Source organism: Neophocaena asiaeorientalis, unplaced genomic scaffold (assembly GCF_003031525.2).
Source record: "Neophocaena asiaeorientalis asiaeorientalis breed wild unplaced genomic scaffold, Neophocaena_asiaeorientalis_V1.1 scaffold703, whole genome shotgun sequence".
Classification (NCBI taxonomy): Eukaryota; Metazoa; Chordata; class Mammalia; order Artiodactyla; family Phocoenidae; genus Neophocaena; species Neophocaena asiaeorientalis.
The window spans coordinates 4,189,310-4,210,056 of record NW_020174434.1 but is presented as its reverse complement, the minus strand read 5'-3'; the positions used below and the strand labels follow the sequence as shown (position 1 = coordinate 4,210,056).

At 43.7% G+C, this 20,747-nt stretch overlaps 1 protein-coding gene across 1 annotated transcript in view; it reads right to left on the bottom strand.

Moving 5' to 3' along the window:
• Window positions 1–20,144, bottom strand: part of SH3YL1 (SH3 and SYLF domain containing 1) — a 45,676-nt gene extending 25,532 nt beyond the window's left edge. The window contains exons 1-3 of the mRNA XM_024756933.1: window positions 20,065–20,144; window positions 5,324–5,434; window positions 2,273–2,386 (exon numbers count right to left, since the gene is read on the bottom strand). Coding sequence (XP_024612701.1) covers window positions 2,273–2,386; window positions 5,324–5,434; window position 20,065 — 226 coding nt within the window. The 5' untranslated portion in view covers window positions 20,066–20,144. The remainder of the gene's footprint in view (window positions 1–2,272; window positions 2,387–5,323; window positions 5,435–20,064) is intronic.
• Window positions 20,145–20,747: the final 603 nt, after the last annotated feature.

The window sequence follows — 20,747 nt, the reverse complement described above, 5'->3', positions numbered from 1 at the left end:
TGAGCCTCATAGACTCACAAGTCTGTGTTTTCTAATCTTTCCCTACAAACATGCATAATACCAAACTATTGAATTCTCACCAATTAAATATACATAGCATTTGATAATTTCAACCATCAGTATTCCTAATGTTGTACAAAATAATTGAGCTGGAATTCCAGTCTTTTGTTAGCATTTTATCATAGCTATAAGAGAGCAAATGGATTCAAAAGAGTTTATTATAATCGCTTCTAAGGGTAACATAATACTAAACCGTTTCTATGGTAAATCCTGGAGGGCGAAAACTGTTTTGACACCCTTTGTGCCTAGTAGAAGCACAAGAAATAGGTTATAAATTCAAGATTATTAAAATTCTAACAAGATACACATCCTTACATTTGGAAACTAAGTACAATAATTCCATTTGCCATGATATGGTACATTTCAGGATTATTGTGTGCCTAGCTTTCCTGATCTAGACACAGTTGTGCTAAACAAGTCTAGAAAAAAATAATTGGGGGGTGGGTGGGATAGTCTAGATGAAGTACTTTCTGAAAATGCCCAGCAGCTACCTAAGCCTAATTTTTCTTGCTACCATGTATTCTAGATGGCAGGCTAGTGCTTGAATATACCCAGAACTAATCTATCTGGGCTTAGAGGGGTCTTGATTACAGAAATTAATGTCTCATAATCTCAAAGTTATTTTCCACTTCCTACGTTAGGGACTGTCCCTGTTTAAAAACTGCCCACCTGGGCTTCCCAGGTGGTGCAGTGGTTGGGAGTCTGCTTGCTAATGCAGGGGACACGGGTTCGAGCCCTGGTCTGGGAGGATCCCATATGCCGCAGAGCAACTAGTCCCATGAGCCACAACTACTGAGCCTGCGCGTCTGGAGCCTGTGCTCCGCAACAAGAGAGGCCACGATAGTGAGAGGCCTGTGCACCGCGATGAAGAGTGGCCGCCGCTTGCCACAACTAGAGAAAGCCCTCGCACAGAAACGAAGACCCAACACAGCAAAAATAAATTACTTAATAAACTACCCCTAACATCTTAAAAAAAAAAAAAACTATTAAAAGTGATTAATTTCTAAAAGTAAAACAAACTGCCCACCTGGCCAGGGTCTGGGGATTTGCTGTGCCCCACTGGGCACATATTATATTACCCTCTGAAGAGTGACCAGCAGCTACTTGGGAAGATGGGAGACAGAAACTTAGGTATCTAAGTAGGAAGGTCCACCCGAGGTTCTGATAGGAGCCCCAGGTGTCGACGGCTCCTCCCCCTTTTCTGACAGTCGCCGGTCCATGACCATTCGGACCTGCAGGGCCGGGGGCTCCTTGCAGACGCAGAGCCCGTCTCACGGCGGACTCGGTTTGAGTGTGCCTACTTGTCTGGTTGTACTGCTGGGGATCTGCCCGTGAAAATTTGCCTAATGCTTCTTTTCTTGAGAAGAAGAGTATGTTGTCACTTTTTGTTTTGTAGCCAAGCCCAGAGCTATGAAATCTGAACCACAGCCTCAGGGGGCAAACTCTCGTTTGCTGTGGGGACGCCTCACAGGGGACAACAAATCCTGCTGACTCAAGTTCCGGGGCTGTGCGCCTCCCAAATGCCGGATGTATCTCCTGTCAGTGGATGGCCCATGTTCTCCCTCAAAATAAAATTAAATGATCTACACTAGAAAGAGCTATTAACAGAAAACTGTGTTCAATTATATAACTGAACAGCAAATGTAAAATTCATATAAAAGCCTTTTAGTTGGTATGACACACCCACACACATTTTAAATATTATATATGTTGGTTCTTGGGATTCAAGCAAACATGTTTTGATGTCATGTCTGAAAAATCAAGTATTAGATTTCGCCCCAGAAGTAAAACCAAATTATCCTGATCTTGATATGATTCTGCCCTGGGGGTATTCTTGAAAATGTTTTAGTTTTTAAGATCCCACACAGGAACAATGGGGGAGAAAAGCTTCCATAAAACAAAAGAAAGCAACTGTAAGGTGAAGCTGAGGACTAGGAATGCATATTTAACAACAGAAATACAGTGTCAGTGTTTAGTATATGCTCCACGGGAGGACAACAAAGTGTGTAAAGACGGGGGGCCCCATCTTCTGATTTTCTGAGTCTCACGGGTCTGTTGACCACAGAGAAAACGGAGGGAGCGGCCCAAGGAAGGCAGTCCGGGCGGCACCGGAAAACCTGTCTCTCTCCCTACAAAACCTGTTTACAGTGGAAACAGAACAAAAAAGGGACAAGGATTCTCTGCCCCTCCCAGTGAAGGGAGGCTAGCTTACTTCCATCTGGAAGGCGCGCCAGCACGATCCCACTGCCACCTCTCGCGGTGACCAGAAACCCAGCTTTTATCGCAGACAGGACCACCAGGCCCTTGGCTTTGGCAATGACGTGTGCTGCAAAAGATGAAGACAGGTGAGCGCCCAGCAGGTGACAGCTCAGCAGGCCTGTGCACGCAGGTTTGCTTCCCAGGGACCAGGGCCTCCCTATAGCCTCAGCGGCACAGGGAACTGCGAGGAAACCGCCCCAGGACAGAGACGCCTGAAGCCTTCGGTGGCCCTAACCCGACAGGGCAGGCGCTCAGAATCCTGCAATGGACACAAGAAATGAGACACTGGGATGAGACTGTACTGATATCTAGTAGCAGGACAAATAATTTGGAGATTTCAATTAATTTACAACATAATTTATAATTTTAAAAGTTACAAAAGTATTTTCAAAGAAATTAAGACCTACATAGTATTAAGGAGAAACTTCAAAAGTGACTGACATGCAGTGTGCAGCAGGACGTTTGAACGTAGAGCCGCATTGTTGAGTTCGGCTTCTATTAATATGAAAATCTGGATTCAAAACCAGGAAAATTCAATGATTTTGCCACTTTAAAACGTGTTTTGACTTTATAAAGTGATCTGATCAGTATTCGAATAACACATAACTACCAGTGCACTGAAACTATAATTCAGTTTACAGAATATTGGTTTATCCACATTTCAGGGAAGTCTGTTACATAACAGGAAGGTTATTAACACAGGTACCACTAAACACAGTGCCTTATAGTCTGTGGATTTATTTACACAATAGTACATCTTTCAAATAACAAAGGAAGCCTAAACATTGGAAATTATTCTTGGATCCCAATGTTACTTTTAAGGTAGTTTAATTTACCATCATTTTAGTCACAGATTCTGTCAAGGAAGTCAAACCAGACGGTGTACTCAAATACACAAAAAAGCCTTTGTAGGTGTCCCTAGGAAGCACTAAATTTCCAATACACTTATGCATACCATTTCAAAATTTAAATTAACAACAGACTCTCAGAGACGGTTCAACCAAGAGCACGAGGAGGGTAACACACAGACCATTCCTGGAGCTCTTGGTACTTGAACAAGGTTTAGAAGTAAGGCTCTCTTCTCTCCGACGGTCATCACCTAAGTGTGCCTTAGCTCGTGTTCTAAAGGGTAACACATGGTACTGATGCTGACAGCTTCATTATACATCAGGTAGGTTTGTTTATACGACACTTGTTGGCAGAACAGCCTCACACGCCATTCTCAGTGCCGTTAGAGTGAGTAGCACTACTCAGAAACGTTAGGTATAACAGAAGTATATTCTTAAAATGAACATAGTTCAAATGTCAGGTGTGTTTTTATATCTTATCCACCCAGATTCAGGGACATTAAAATACCAATAATCCCTGAATAATTGTCCAATTAGCTCTTCATTTGTAATGTAGATGCACTGATTGCAGATTTACTCTCTAAATTGAGTTTCACTTACGTCTCAGAGCCCCTCGCACCAGATGACTGTGAACTCACAGCCTAAGAAAGTCTAAAGGTCTGGGCATTTTGTTTTAAAATATTTTTTAGATTTTATCTCCTATCACGTAATACACCTCCCTAGCTTTAATGTACGCGTAATGGGCCCTCCCTACTCATCCCAAGGAGGGACGAGGCTTGGTCATCTGGCAGCTGCGGCCTCCCTGGCTTCCATCAGACACACAGTCCGCACCCCTGCGGGACTTCGCTCTTATTCAGGCTGCTGTGTAAACGGGTTTTCATTTTCTGAGCTACACCCAGTGAAAGGGAGTCGGGTGGCCTTTGACTGGAAGCAGAATAAAGGCAAGGCAGAATTTTGCTGGACAAAATCCACGAGAAATAATCCATACCCCAAAGTTTTTATGGTAGGAAATACAGCTTATCTGTAACTTGGGCTAGCCTGACATGCACGTAGATGCTGCTGTATATTGAGAAATGTCTTCTGTCTCCTGCTTCAGGAGAGAGCTACAGAAAATTGAGCTTTTCTGGTTGAATTTTCTCCAAGTGTTACACGTGCTGCTCTAGCTTGTACTTGCACGTGACTCACCGGAGAGCTTGTGAAAAATGCAGATTCTGATTCATCAGGCCGAAGTGGAGCCTGAGGCCCTGCGTTTCTAACAAGCTCCCGGGTGATGCCCAGATGTGGCCACCTGCCTTCAAGGAGCAAGGCTCTATGAAGCGCTGTTTTCTTAAGATGGGAGGAGTGGCTGAGCCAAAATAACAACACTTCGTATTATTACCATAACAACAACAAATTAGAAATTTTTACAACCCTTAAAGGTCTGTTAAATAACTTCAGAAAATCTGGCTTAAGAAATTAAACCGGTTTCTCTAATGTAGGATGAGTTGTGCACTAAGAGGGAGATCAGCCCGCAGCTGCCTGAGCTAGTCTGCGTGTGAGTGTCTGCGTCAGACAGGTATTCTCTGAAACACCTTTAGAAATAACTGGTACTAGTAATGAACAGACAGTGGTTCCCAAAGGCTGGCCTCTGGACCAGGTCTTGTGTGGTCAGCCTGACTACAGGAGAATCACATTAGAGACGAGGTAAAATCTGCACTCCTGGCCACGCTGCTCCCAGGGTCTGATTCAGCAGGTCAGGGGGAGTTTAGGAACTGCACTTTAGTGACCCGGGGATACAGATGTGTGGCTGTGCTGGGAATCATTGATTAGTCTTCTTAAAAAAGTATAACTATCTTACCTAGAAAGAAAAAACACAAAATTAAAATTTATTAATGAGATTAGCTGGTGAGCTTGCAAGATGAGCTTGCCAAAGTCCTCAGAAACTGAGGATAAGGACCTGTGAGTTTGGGGAACGTGCAGTGGAAACGGACACAGGGTACTTAGGGCCATGGGCCCTGCAGAGCGGAGGAGGAGAGAGGGCTGCCCAGGACACCAGCCGGGACGACGGGCCCAGAGGAGAAAGGTGGTCTGAGGACCTGTGTGAGTCAAGGGTTGCAAAGGTAATTTAAGAAACAGAGCAGATGTAGAAGTGAAAAGTATGTATTTCATTTACCTACCAGGAATGATCTTATCAGGTCCACTTCTGGAAGTTATTTCTGTGAATTCTCTTAGAATTTTAGCAGCCTTCTTTGCTTCAGATTTCAAATTGGAAGGTATAGGGTTATTCACTGAAAGATTAAAAAAATGATTTTAATGAAGAGATCTACTAAATAGAAGTTAGAAATTTGTTGTAATTTCATTTTTTCATACACAATTAAGCATTATCAAATTGTATCCTACCAAAGGAAATAAATTGAAAATCCTTATTTATTGATCATTTCATCTTTATTTTCCTACTAAATTAAATTCACTAAGATTGGGAAACCCTAAACTCTCAAAATCTCAGAAATTATAAAATCATGGAATTCTAAAGGATCTTAAAATCTGGTCCAGTCTCTCAATTATGTATCTTTTCCCTGTAATTCTTAACTCAGCACAATATTAACAAAAAATATTAAAATGGTAAGAATGAACAAAAGATGTATTTTATTACCGTCTATAACAGATAATACAAAATTTAATATATTTGACTATTTTGTTGAAAATGTTTGACCTGTCTGCACAGATTTTCCATATTAGTAAAATTCTAGGAGACTCAGGAATTGAGTGATTACTTCAATTAATGAACATTTGCATTTGTATAGCATTCTATGTTTTCAGCATCGGTTGGGTATTCATAAACTCAGAGGAAGGTTTATTCATCCTAGCGATGCTCACATAATCTTTCCAGCTCTGAAATATGTGGGACGGACCATTCCTTTATCACAGGACAAGGAACCAGAAGAGTCAAAGAAATCAAGAGGCTTCAATATAAACCCTGCTGTTCTGACCATCAGATGAATTTTTCATTTCAAAGATTGTGTTTTCAGCCCTGAAAGTTCCACTGGTTGTTTTTCATTCTTTCCATTTCTATCCTCATTGTGTTTTTGTTGTTCTTTCAATCCTTGAGCATATTTTAAAAAGTGTTTTTATATCCTTGTCTGATGACTGCGTCACCTCTGCCCTTTCTGGGTCTGTTTCTTGACTGACTTTTCTCCTAGTTATGGGTTATGTTTTACTGTTTCTGCCCATTGCTAGTGAAATTTGGTGGTTGCTAGAACTATGAACACCGCCATGTTGAGGATCTAGATCTTGTTGTCTTATTTAAACAGTGTTGCTGCGTTTGTGCTGGCGCCAGGGCGTCACTTGCAGATCAGCTCAGTCTTTCCAAGGCTTGCTTTTATGTTTCGCTTGGAGTGTGTAGTCTTCGGTGCCAGGCCTGCAGTTACCACGTGACTCTGGGCTGTCTCCAGAACGACCTCGGATGTGACACACTCTCTCCACTCGGCTGGTTGGAACTACTGCTCCCAATGCTGCATAAGCTCTGAGGACTGTTTGCCTCACAGCTTCCTGAGAGTCGTTCTTTGCCCTGCCCTGAAAGTGTCCCCTTCACACAATGCTTCCTGCTCAGCCAAGGACTCTGCAGATTTCTTGAGCTCTTTCCATCTCTGATTCACTCTCCTCTGGGAATCTTCTCTGTAAACTCCAGTTGCTCAGCCTCTCCAAACTCAATTTGTCTCTCCCATTCAGAAAGAACCCATGCCACGGTGGGCTTCCCTCCCTGTGCTGCAGCTTGGAAAGTGGCCCAGGCAGAAAAACGGACAATTGTGGACTTCACCTCAATTTCCCCTCTCCTCTGGGATCCTAGACCCACTTGCCTGTTGTCCAACATGAAAACAGATGCTCCATTATGTTTTCCCCAGTTTCTGGTTGTTCACGGCAAGTGGCAATTCCAGTACCAGTTTCTTTGTCATGAAGCTCTCAGTGTACTTTTGTTTTTTATGATGAGTAATATTGAATATCTTTCCATTTCTGCCAAATCTTTTTTATTTATTTCTTGTCCATTTATGGAGGGTATTTCTCTGTTCCTTATTGATTTGTATATTAAGGGAATTAACCTTTTTTTCTAGAATACGAGTTACCAACATTGATTTCCTCTTTGCCATTTGTCTTTTCAATTTTCTTATGATGGTTTTTCTACTTTTTAAAAAATGAAATCAAATTCATATTCTCTTTTAAGTCTAACAAGTGTCTAACTACTAAACAAAGTAGTTCCCAAATTCACATGGAAAAATAAGCAAGAAAAGCTAGAAGAAAATGTGTGAAAGAAGAAGAATGAAGGGGATAAGCTCTGGTTTAACATATTATAACGCCTCAATAATTTACCTCTTAGTGATGTAAATACAGACAGAAAAATCAGTTTGACAAAATAGAAAATTCAGGGCTTCCCTGGTGGCACTGTGGTTAAGAATCCACCTGCCAATGCAGGAGAAACAGGTTCAAGCCCTGGTCTGGGAAGATCCCACATGCTGCGGAGCAACTAAGCCCGTGCACCATAACTACTGAGCCTGCACTCTAGAGCCTGCAAGCCACAACTACTGAGCCCACGTGCCACAACTACTGAAGCCCACGCACCTAGAGCCTGTGCTCCCAACGAGAAGCCACCACAATAAGAAGCCTGTGCACCGCAACGAAGAGTAGCCCTGACTCGCCGCAACTAGAGAGAGTCTGTGCACAGCAACGAAGACTCAACACAGCCAAAAAAAATTTAAAAATAAGTAAAACAAAATAAATATATATATAAATCCATTAAAAAAATTCAGAAATTGGCCCAAATATATAAATTAATTTAATATATGATAAATATTGCACCTCAAATCATCGTGGAAAAGCTGTTGTACACAATAAATAGTGGTCCTTTGGGGGAAAAATGTCATCCACAGTTTCACATTACATAATAATAAACTCCAAATGCATTGATGATTTAAAATACCAAAAGTCAGGGCTTCCCTGGTGGCGCAGTGGTTGAGAGTCCCCCTGCTGATGCAGGGGACACGGGTTCGTGCCCCGGTCCGGGAAGATCCCACATGCCGTGGAGCAGCTGGGCCCGTGAGCCATGGCCGCTGAGCCTGTGCGTCCGGAGCCTGTGCTCCATCCGCAACGGGAGAGGCCACAACAGTGAGAGGCCCGCATACCGCAAAAAAAAAAAAAAAAACAACCAAAAGTCAAACCATAAAAGAACCAGAAATTATGGGAGAATTACTTTTCAAATTCATAGTGCAAAAGGCCCAACTATGAGGAAAATTTTTTTTTCCTTTTTTTGGCTGCACCACGTGGCACGTCGGATCCTAGTTCCCCTACCAGGGATTGAACCCATGCCCCCAGAACTGGAAGCATGGAGTCTTAACCACTGGACCGCCAGGGAAGTCCCTGAAAATTTTTCTATATTTTTTAAACCACCAGAAATTATGGCATAAGTGCATTGTAAAAATAAAGGAAAAATATAGATACACAAATATTGAAGAAAAAAGGCATCCCTGCTACTAATATTCACCAATACTACTGTCTGCATTTTAGCGTCTGCTTCAGGTGGTTCCTATTGCTAAACAAGGAGATTATTTCCATTTTTAGTTTTTAGTGATACCACTGTTCGATGGTAATTATCTTGAGAGACTCTTAGGAGTTGGAATTAATGACTGCAAAAAGTCAAAAATGTCTAGCTTTTTATTCCATTATCAAATCACCTTCTAAAATTACTATCCAACCTTAGAACCACTGGGTATTACCATAAAAAATTCGTACTGCTACTGGGGAAGCTGGTCGAGGCAAAGTGTGCACATCAGAAAGGATGACCAATTTTTATTGTTTGTTTACATTTTGCTTTGCATATTTTCTGTTCATGTTCTTTGCTTATTTTTCTGGTGCCATACTCCTTTTGTCTAAAATTTTAATCATGTCGCAAGTTTGTATCTCAGCTTCTTGTTTTCATACTTTTATGTATAGTTTTTCAGTATTTGTTTTTATTTATACGGCAACATCTCTCTGAGCTTTCTACCATTATCATCTTTCTATTATTGTGACTAAAGGCCTTTAAGAAAAAAATTATACAAGTATTATTCTAAATTTTCTTCCTCCAGAGCTTTTACTTTACATTAAATATTTGACCCTCCTCAGACTTGCATTGGTATAGGATATGAAGTGAGAACCTAATATTTTAAAATTATACAACACAACTTATTGAATGATCCACAGCACTTAATTAAAAATGCTACCTAATTAATAAATTATTCTGGGACTTTAGGTCATTCAAAGGAAAACAAAATAAAATTAGATTACAATATCACATCATACACACACAAAAAAATTCAATGTAATTGAACACCTAAATATTAAAAGCAAAACTTAGTACTTTTAGAATAAAAAGACTAGGGAATATCTTTATGATTCGAGGATGGAGGAATGCTACAAACAAGGCACAACAATAACTACAGATACTACAGAAACTACAGATACATTCAACTACATTAAAGTTTAAAAAGTTGTATCAACATACGTTTAAAAAATAAAAATATAAGCCACAGATTGGAAGATATTTGTCATAAACATAAGTGACAGAGATTTAGAATCCAGAATATATAAAGATCTTTTATTTTTTAATATAGAAATTTTAAATTTATTTACATTTATTATGATTGACATGATTTATGGTTAATTGATTTATTATAATTACAAATCAATTTGAATTTTTCAATTTGTATTTCTATCATATCTTTAGTATCTTCTACTTTTTCGTTTGTTATTTAAAATTTAGGATTCTTCAAGTTGAATTCTTAAATCCTTCTTTAGTTCTGGACATTTTGCTTCTTCCATTTCTGTTTTTTTTTTTTTTAATTTTTATTGGAGTATAGTTGATTTACAATGTTGTGTTAGTTTCCAGTGTACAGCAAAGTGAATCAGTTATACATATACATATATCTACTCTTTTTTAGAGTCTTTTCCCATATAGGCCATTACAGAGTATCGAGTAGGGTTCCCTGTACTATACAGTAGGTGCTTATTAGTTATCTGTCTTATATATAGTAGTGTGTATATGTCAATCCCAATCTCCCAGTTTATTCCTCCCCTCCAACCCCTGGTAACCATAAGTTTGTTTTCTACATCTGTAACTTTTTCTGTTTTATAGATACGTTCATTTGTACCCTTTTCTTAGATTCCACATATAAGTGATATCATATGTTTGTCTTTCTTTGTCTGACTCACTTCACTCAGTATGACAGTCTCTAAGTCCATCCATGTTGCTGCAAATGGCATGATTTCATTCTTTTTTTATGGCTGAGTAATATTCCATTGTATACATGTACCACACCCAGAATATATACAGATCTTTTAATATCAATAAAAATATGAAATCACTATAGAAAATGGGGCAAAGTGTTCAATTAGTTAATCCACAGAAGAGGAAACCTCCATGGCCAATAAATATATGAAAAGTTGATCAAACTCCCTAGAAGCCGGGGACATGCAAAGCTAGACCATAAAGCATTACCGTTTCTTGTCCTTTAGGTTGACGGAAATTATAAAAGCCTGCCAATGAGCATGTGTAGGTTGTGCAGGGGCACATAGGGAAGCCTCTGTCCCATTGGTGGGGACGTGAGTAAGTGTAGCTGCTGTGGGAGCTGTTCTGAGGACAGCTGGAGATGACCCACCAATTCTACTCCTGGACGTGCTCAGAGGCACTGGCTGCCCGGCTGAATGGTGGCCCCCAAATTCACGTCTACCTGGACCCTGTGAAAGGGACCTTATTTGGAAACAGGGTCTTTGCAGACGTAATTAAGTTAATCATTCTTGACTACCCAGGTGGCCCCTAAGTCCTTAAGGAGACAGAAAGGGGAAGATGCAGAGAGGAGGGGAAGGCAACGTGGCCACAGAGGCAGAGGCTGGACCATGCGGCCACAAGCCCAGGAGCACTGGGGCCCCAGGAGTTGGGGGAGAGAAGGCAGGACTCTTGGAGGGGTGCGTCCCTCCAAGCACGGCCCGGCTGACGCCCCACGGGCAGCCTCCACGCGGGAGACGGCGTGTCTGTTGTAAGCCGACCAGTCTGTGGTAACTTGTTGCGGCAGCCCAGCCACCGAGGCAGGGCTTTTAACAGCACAAAGAAATAAATACATTCAAACAGGAGACAAACGTCCCTCAAGAGGAGGACAGATATATCTAGTTTGGTGTAGTATTAAAATTGTATTCTATACAGAACTTCAGATAAACTAGATCTACTGTATCAACATGGCAAAATGTGAGTAATATTGACAGCAAAAACAAGTTGCATAAAGATATATAGGGTATCACACATTTACGTAAACGCTTACATAAATGTTATACATATATTTATATATAAAAATAAAGTAAAATGATATTTGATTTGGGGGTGGGGTGGCCCTGGGGAAGGCTTATATAGGAAGCTTACTGGAAACTTGTACATTTTCCCTTAGGCTGTGCATAGTAAGTCACGGATGTAAAAATTGTTATTCTCAATAGTCCTTTGTATGTCTGAAATATTACAGAACAAAGATTGCTCAGCATAAATTGAATCCTGTACTATTAAATATTTAATATATTAGTGGAAACGTATGACTCCAGCTGTAAAAAAAATGTATATTATGAATAATTACTCCATAAGTTGTCTTTTGTTTAAAATCTGACCTCTCACAGCCAACATGTCTTGCATGAAGAGGTGTAGAAAAGTGAAAAATGTACCCTTATGTTTTACACAAACAAGAGAGCACACACAGCCTCCCCTCCCCCACGCACGTGCGTGTGCTCACACACACGCACACACATAATTCAAAGGACAGGGATTTGGTATTCCACAGTGATCAAGAAAAAGTGTGCACGGTAGGCGGCATTTCCAAGTTTCCGATATGGTATTGACACAATTGACGGCTTCCGAAAACCACAACCGGTGTGAACAGCCTCGATGGGAGCCCGCCTCTTCTCCGCTGGATCACTACAAAGGAGGTACCGAGCTGGCGATCAGCAAGGCAACCGGAGTGCGACTAGAAAACCGACTAACGTGCACTGTCCATTTGTAACGCATGTGCTTTGATACCGGGCATAGGACTAGATGAGGCCTTTGTTTTCTTAATTTCTGTTGGGATCTAAGATGATGTAACCTTACTCTTTATGGAATGAACAAGTCGCATGCAGGGGGTCTCCTGTGTTAGCTAGTTCCCACACACTCGTGTGTTTCCCGCGTCAGCACAGCGCTGGTCCCGGGAGCTGCTGCCAAGAGACAGTAATGGATGTAGCTTCTACGCCCCAATAGTGGGAAGGAGCGTTTTCTGCACCCTTCCTTTCCTATCACTGGCTGCCTGAAGGGGTCTCCAGGGTACAGCCACAGTGGGAAGGATGGAGAACCCTGGATCAGAACACGGGGGAAGCTGCCCACCACAACTCTTCTTGTGCTAAGAAATCGAGATCTGGGGGCTTGTTGCTGCAGCTGACATAACCCTACTTATTATGCTTAAAAATGACTTCTCATCTCTCCATGGTATTTGCTGCAGAAGAAAGATGGAGAAGTATCTGTAATTTTTATTTTCTAACTTAGGACTAGACTTGTTTTATATACATTCTAATCAGTTAGTTTGGGGAGGTAGATAACTGGGTAAAAACACATAAAATATAACACACCATATGTTAATATCTTTCTCTTTGATTACATAGCATTCCTAATAGACTACTTGCAGGTCCTTCTAAAAGAGCAAAGCAGTAGTTTTGCCTTTTTATTAAATGTTAAAATGGATAAAAAGATAGATCTTTGCTGTACCAAGTGCTCCTATTAGCACGTGCCTGAAAACTTGATGTCATAGGCCCCTTCCTGCACCTTCCTCATTGCGCCCGAGTCATGCCTCTGGCCGTAACCCCCCTGTCCACCTGGAATAGATGTAGCAGGCAGAGTCCAACGGCAGGTGGGATGCACACTGCGGGTCAAAGAGGGGATGTTCACTGTGGGAGTTATTCACGCTGTGTGGTGCCCTCGGCTGAGGGCCAGTCCTCCCTCTCGGGGGGAAATGTGAGGAGATGTAGCCCTCCTTGGAGAAGCTGTCGCTCAGCCCTAGGACGGCGGACAGCTGCACTCCACCAGGCTGGGCTCCCTCTGGGGGTGGCAGGGGCAGGAGTCCTCAGAGCAGTGGGGCCTCTGGTTTCTGAGTGCAGGGAGCTGTGGAGAGGACTCCGAGAGGGCTTTCCCGGGCCTCTGGCCAAACGGGCTCGCCAGATGGCCTCTCACCGCTCCCCGAGGGAGCTCGGCATCAGCCCCTTACAGGAGCCCCACAGCCCCTCCCAGAGCACATACGGAAGGGGCGTCGGGAGCTCAGAGGCCCCGAGGACTCGGGCACACCCAGCCACGCACTGTTCTCCCATGGGAACGGCTGGTTGAAAAAAATGAATCAAAAGAAGAATATTTTATGTGAGAACACACTTTCAAAGATGAAACAGGTAAAATCCCATCCTAGATCAGCATTGATAGCTGAACATTTATGATCTGTCATGATGAGGGGCGCTAAATAGTGAACTCAAGGTGAAAACGTTCTCCCATAAAGAGAATCCCATTCTACCCACCAGAAGACTTGGATTACAAAAAAAGTTCTCAATTATTATTATAATTCAGTTTTTATCAGTAACAATTTGTGGAAGATTGTTTTCTCTCTTGTTGCGTAAGTGTCAATACATAGCCTCAGTTTTCCTCTTGGCCCCCAAAGCCTGATATACGGGCTGCCTGGCCCTAGAGGAAAAAAAAATGCCAACCTCTGACCTCTTAAAATTCCACTCATTCTTCCAAATCAACCTTAAACACCGCTTCTACTTGAAACCACGAGTACTTAAATCTTAGACCAGACCTGAGATTTGGCAAGATCCCCCCACCCCGGGGCCATCCCTTCCTGGGGCAGCTGAGCAGAGCTTTACCACCTGCGCCGCACAAAACAACAGATGACCCAAGGAGCAAGGAAGACACCTGCCCCATGTCTTGTGGGAGAGGCCCCAGAGGACCCAGCAGTGCCAAGGTTGCTAACACTGCCTTCGTCTGTCTTGCCAACTGAAAATTGTCACTTGCCATCTGACTCCACAAAGATTAGGTCACTGCAGTCGCTGACCTTTAACACACCCTGAAAGGAGCTCAGGGCGGAGCTCAGGAAGGAGGCCCTCTGTGCTCTGGAAAGAACTGGCAGAACAGGCCTTCAGATACTTAGATCCTTTCAGGAGAAGATTTTAAGAGCACAGTTTCTCACATTTTCTCATATCCAGAAAAGCACTAAAATCACTGATACAGACATCTGCTTGTGACCGGCAGCGAACTTCTGCCAAAATGTGTGCTTGATTACATGTACCCCCTTCACCGAAATCACATGTACACTGGCCTCCCCACCCGTCTCTTCAGAGCAGTTCCTTGGCACTATCTGAGAGGCTGTCTCCCGGGCTACAGTCCTCATTTTGCCCCAAATAAAACTTGACTCACAGCTCTCACATTGTGCATTGTTTTCCCGTCGACAGCTTCCAAGAGGGAGCGGAGCATTGGAGGCCAGCCCTTTCGGGGTCCTCTCAGCTTCCCCAAGGCTCCACCTTTCCTATTCACATCACACCTCAGGTCCTGTGACTTTAAGCACCATTTATATCTGATAGTTCTCCAAGCTTGATCTATTCTTTAACCTTTCCCTAAATGCCAGACTCACCATATCAGTTACGTATTGGACCTTGAAATCAAGTATCCAAGTAAGCATCTCAAATTAATCACATTTAGACTTAACAGTGATGCCCTAACCTCCTCTCCAGCCTGCTCCCCAGGTTTCCTCTCCAGGTAGGCTCCATCCATCACGGAGCTCACACTCAAAACCTGAGCCAGCTGTAACTTCCATATCGCTCTCATTCCCAGTGCCAGTCCACCAGCACACCCTACTGGAATACAGACCTTCAACACGCTCAGAATCTGATTTCATCTCACCCGCTCCCCTGCCACCAGTCTGGCCCAAGGAATATCTGTTCCTGTGGTGTCTGTTCAGCAGCCTTTCTGTGGTTTCTCTGTTTCCAGTCTTGAACACCTATGGTCATTTCTCCAAAGAAATGCTCTAAGTAATATCACTGATAACATGCCTCAAAGTTTTTCCACCATATTTAGTCTACACCATGGCTTTTATCTACCCTGTCTGTCTATCTGTCTATCTAATCTAATCGTTCTAACCTAATCTCCCTCTCTAGAATGTAAGTGCCATGAGGTTAAGCACACTATTTTATTAACTGTAATATCTCCAACACACACCATAATAACATATAGTAAGTGCCCAATAAATATTTGTTAAATGAATGAAGGATTTGTTGCTTTTAGGAATTAAAGATCAAAACCCTGTGAGGACTAGGAAAGGCTCACTTACATAGAAAACCCAGTGGGTTTAGAAGAACGTGTGCTGAGTAAGCGCAAAGGTTCCCTGACTCTCAGACTCTGTAACATTTCCTAGATCTTGAGAGAGAGGAGGGTGAGAGGGAAGCGTGGTACAAGTTGATAGCACAGTACCTTAAAATAGTCCTTTCTAGGCTGTCACAGGAAAGGTAGGACAAAACCAAACCAAACCAAACCCCAAACTAAGGAGACCTGAGTGTCAGGAGACCAACAAGCACACTGGTCTAAAGAGCCTCAAGCAGCCCCACTGCCAAGTGGTGCCCACCCCCCTAAGACCCCTTCAGCCCAGAAGGCACAGGAGAGCCAGCTCTCTGCTTGCAGGAAACTCTACTGTTGTTCCATCAGAGCTGGGATGTCAGGACCCTGGGAGTGCAGCAGGGGCCAGCTTCAGAACTAATGATAACTGAAGACCCAGAAGCAAATCTGAGTGGGCAGAGGCGGCATACACCTGACGCTTCTTCTCAACACCCACTCTGAGACGTGACTGAAAACGAGGACTCAATAGAATGTTTACATTTCCAGCACTGGAGCTTGTGATTTGAGACTCTTACCCACACAGCTGTCCACCACTCAGCTGCAATCCTTACAGGTCAGAAGCAGTGCTTTTTACAAAGCTTTGTGCCCCTGTAGAGCCCTCTTCATACATCCAGGTGCTCAGTACATCACACTGACTTGAATTAATAAACTTCAGTGGAAATTGGTTCCTTTTCCTACTGAGCATCTACGCCTCTGGTTTTTGGAACCAGCACAGTGTGTCTGTTTCCACGGATGCCGCACCTGAAGGGGACCCATTTGCAGAATTAGACCAAGTGTCCTCCTTGTGCTACAGCAGAGCTTTGTAACCAAGGCTGATCCACGTCAGCGTCTGACCAAGGGCTTGTGTGGGAGCTGCCGGAACTGCCTCTTTCACAGGCACTTCTGTTTGGACTTGCTGCAAGGTTTTGTCACCACTGGGGAGAGCCTGAGAGCAAAGCCATGCAGAGGAGCGCTTGACTAGAGTTGGAGAGAGAACCTGGGCTCTGCCGGCACTGCTTGAGCCCAGGGCCGGGCCACAGCTGGTGCCACAAGCAGCTCTGGACTCTTCAGTCACATGGACCAGTGAAATCCTTTCCTGCTAAAGCCAATTTGGATCAGATATTCTGTCACGTGCAACTAAAGCTCAGTAAATGATACATAAACCTTACCCCCAAAAGACTTTCTACTTTGAACTCCATCAACCAGGCAGAATTAAACCAGTTAAATAAGCAAATTCCACAGTTGAGAGTTGCTGTTGCAAACATCCTGTGTAGGGAAGGTCAGAGCCTCTTTTATAAACATGGGAAGGAAAGCTACTGGACTGGGGAATTCACATGCAGCCCGGGATGCCTGCAGACCACACAGCTCAATCACTGAGCCTGAGTGCTAGACACAGCCCTGTGTCACTGCGAGCTGGGTGTCACAAGGCTGGTCATGGTGAGGACACCTTCACGTTCAGCTGAATTCCAGAAGAACCTGGCTAATCTGTTTGAATAGTACAGATCCTATTACATTTCTAATATGAGCATATTGCCAGGTCATAGCTGTATAATGGTGAATTTTTCTGTCAGAGCCAACAAGTAATAACAACGACTTAGAGACAAGCCTCAATTCCTGTCCTCAGCATCAAATCATGGCTCATCCACTTTTCCTCTGCTGTACAATTCGGCAAAGGGGCATGGTCTGTTCAGAATGTTGCTATCATTATATTGCTGAAGTTGTGAAGACAAGGTCATTATTAAGTCATGGTTTGCATCTCAACATTCATAAGTCTCTTGAATTCCAAGGCAAAGCAAATCATCTATAAATATTTGAGTTTCCTCCAAAGAGAAGGATGGATGCCAAACCTCAAGCCAAGAAAACAGATGTAAAGTTTTCTTTAAAAAGTAACTGAATATTTGAAAATTTCCATACTAAGACTTTTTTTTTTAATTAAGAGGATTTTTTTTAATACTGAGGAGAAAATTTTTACTTTGGAAACCTCAAAAGCTTGAAATGAGCTTAAGATGTAGAAATAATTCCCATATTGGTCATGGGGCAGTAAACTCAGGGCTGGGGTGACTGGGGGCCACAGTGACATTAGAATACTATTTGGAGTAAGCTGCCACCCGGGGTGATAAAACTGACTAGTCTCCAGCCTAGCCCTCCTGTCTAGAACGAAAGTAGGGAGAGGAAAGGCCCCCTCCCAACACCTCATCGCTTTAAGACTTCAAGGGCTTCCCAAACTTTCCCTCTGGTCAACAAGCATCTAATATATTATTTTCCTTAATGGAGTCTCAATTATGAGAGGGCTACCTATAGGAAATTTTTTATTAATTTTTATCTTGGCTATAAACCTTAGCTAAAATAAAAGAAACTTTATATATCTATGTAACCTTTTGAAAGCCTTTGAAATATTGAGTTTAGCTTTATTAGGACGTTATCATCTCGGACACTACCACCTGATAACCATGGCCACTGTTTCTTTCTCTTTTTTTAACATCTTTATTGGAGTATAATTGCTTTACAATGGTGTGTTAGTTTCTGCTGTATAACAAAGTGAATCAGCTATACATATAGATACATCCCCATATCCCCTCCCTCTGTCTCCCTCCCATCCTCCCTATCCCACCCCTTTAGGTGGATGCCACTGTTTCTTAAACTAATTCTTATCTCTCTGTGGCCTGGGTTTAACTGCTTCCTTTGTCTTAAGGAGACAAAGTCTGTCAGTTCTAGAAATCAAAACTGGTCTCTCTGGTCAGGTCATTAACCTTCTAATCCAAACTTCAAACTAAACTGATGATTTGAGCCCCAAACATTACTGTGGCCTGTGCCTCTTTTCTTGTTCCCCTGACCACAGGATTCAGACAGGGGACAGAGACTATGGAGTGACAAGAACCATAACTTCCAGCATAAGGAGCCCCTTGACTTATACCACGTTACCTTTTCTCAAACTGAAGAGTGATCCTGGCTCAGAGAAGAACTACACAGGCCACATTAACCTGGTCAGTGACTGTGAAAAATGGACTCCTCCCAGAGAAAATAAAAATTCCGTGTGTTTAGGTCTCAAACTTCACAGGATGATGTCTTATCGGGACACACCTGCACATAAGGCAACTTGTAGAAAGACGTCTGTGACCACCGGTCACTCGGCGTCACGGCAGCAACATCCCCTTCGCTTGTCAGCGTTCTCTTTCCAAACACCATATCTTTCTTTCTAAACAGTGAGAAAGCCCCTGAGAAAATTTCCTAAATGGAATAAAAGCATCAAATCACTCTTGATGAGCACAGATTTCTTTTAAATATTTTTTTAATCTTACAAAAGATGAGGGATAGTATTAACTCATTTTAAAGAAACTCTGCTTAAATAGAATATTTGTAAACCAGATAACCAATTCTCCTTAGTTTACGCATGATAAACAGGATGGAAGTAACAACCGATTTTAACCTCCAGCTGGTCACTGCGCAGGTATGCCAATAGCAGGCCACACAAAGAACTAAACAGCACCATGGAGACTTGTTATTTCTCTGAGGTGCGTGTGTGCAGAGTTTCTGACTAACCCATTATTAATTCAGGCACCTCCCACACCTCAATAAAAACTCTCACGAGGACAAAAATGCAGGACACGCATGTTCTGTATACAAAAGAAAACCTGAAAACCTCCTCCCCTTTGGTAGAACATTCTGGGGCCATCAGATTCCTACTCTCTATGGGCAGGGGTCTCCTGTCTGTGTCATTCTCTCCAACTCAGCCTCAGCAGCAGCAGTGGTGACACAGAACTATTTGTTGAGATGAAGTGAAAATGACACATTTCCAGCTAGCAGGGTAAATCTCATTATCTTATGGTCATCTACCTGTTCAGAGCAGTTTCCTATTTCATTACACAAGGAAAAACCACCACAGTAAAGGAAAGAGATCCAAGGTCCAGCGCTCACAGCACCAGGGAGGCGGCCACTCTGCCCCAAGAGGTTCCCGGAACTGTGGCTGATCACAGGCAGGGCCAGGTGAGGTGTGGACGGCCCGGCACTTACACCTGGGGAGCCCGGAAACAATGGCAGCTTTCTGCCTCCGGCTGCGCGAGCCAGGCCCAGGCTGAACCCAAACCGTCCAACAAAGGTCCAGAGTGTCCCCCACTAAAACAGACGGGAGCGATAAAAGATAGTGCCTTGGCTTTTCAAATATTAGATATTTACAAATGAAGTGAATGACAATCGCTAAAATTAAAAACGAGAAAAGCCATTCTGTGAACTGAATCAACTGGGGCCAAACCTGAATCACAACCGCATTTGTGGAGAGTCCAGGGAGCTGGTTCCTCTTAACTTTTAACAGTTGTGGGATAACTGAGTGTTAATAGATGCGCAACAGCAAAAAAATCCCAAAGACATCGTTTCTACCTCTTTCACCAAAGATTTACACTCCTCAGCAAAACTTTTGTATAGCGTAAAGGGTGGTCCCGATTCCAGGTGAGGTTCAGCGGCGTCACCGACACCCGTACTCACTTGCGACCCCGAGCCTGGTCCGTTCCGGCGCCCCTGGAGCTGCCAACACCTACCCAGGAAGAGGAGAGGCCCTCCCCGCTCGGCTCCGCCTCCCAGGGCAGGGACCGGTCTAGCGAGGTGCACACCTGCGACAGGTGAGGGAGCAGGTAAACACCCGCTTTTCCGGGGCAAAGCACCTACTTCACACATATTCGCAGGACAAAAACTGCAGCTAAGGGAGGTGTGCGCTCGCCCTCACCGGTCCCAGGGCGGCTGCTGAAGCAGCCCAGCTTCGACAACTGGGCAGCCCAGCGGCCGTCCTGCCGCAGAGTGGACCTTGCGCATTGGTTCCGACCCAGGCACTGGGGGCGGGGGTCTCGGGGTACCAGGAGGTGCCCTTGCGGACCCCGCACAACCCCTGATCGCGGGCCTCACCTTCGGCCGCGCGGCCCAGGTGACGGGCGCTCACCTGAATTCCAGGACTGACCCCCTACTCTCCGAGGACACTCGGGGACCCATCAGGCCCCGTCTCTCTGGCTTCAGTCTGTGGCCCCCAAAACCCCGGGACTCGGGGCTACGCCCTCTCCTGCCCTCGGGTGGTCACTCCGCAGAGGCACGTGACTCCAGCTCTCCCCCATTGGTTGGCTCTCGGCGCCGCCTCCCGCGGGAGGCTCTGGGGCCAGGCTGCGCAAGCGCGAGACTGC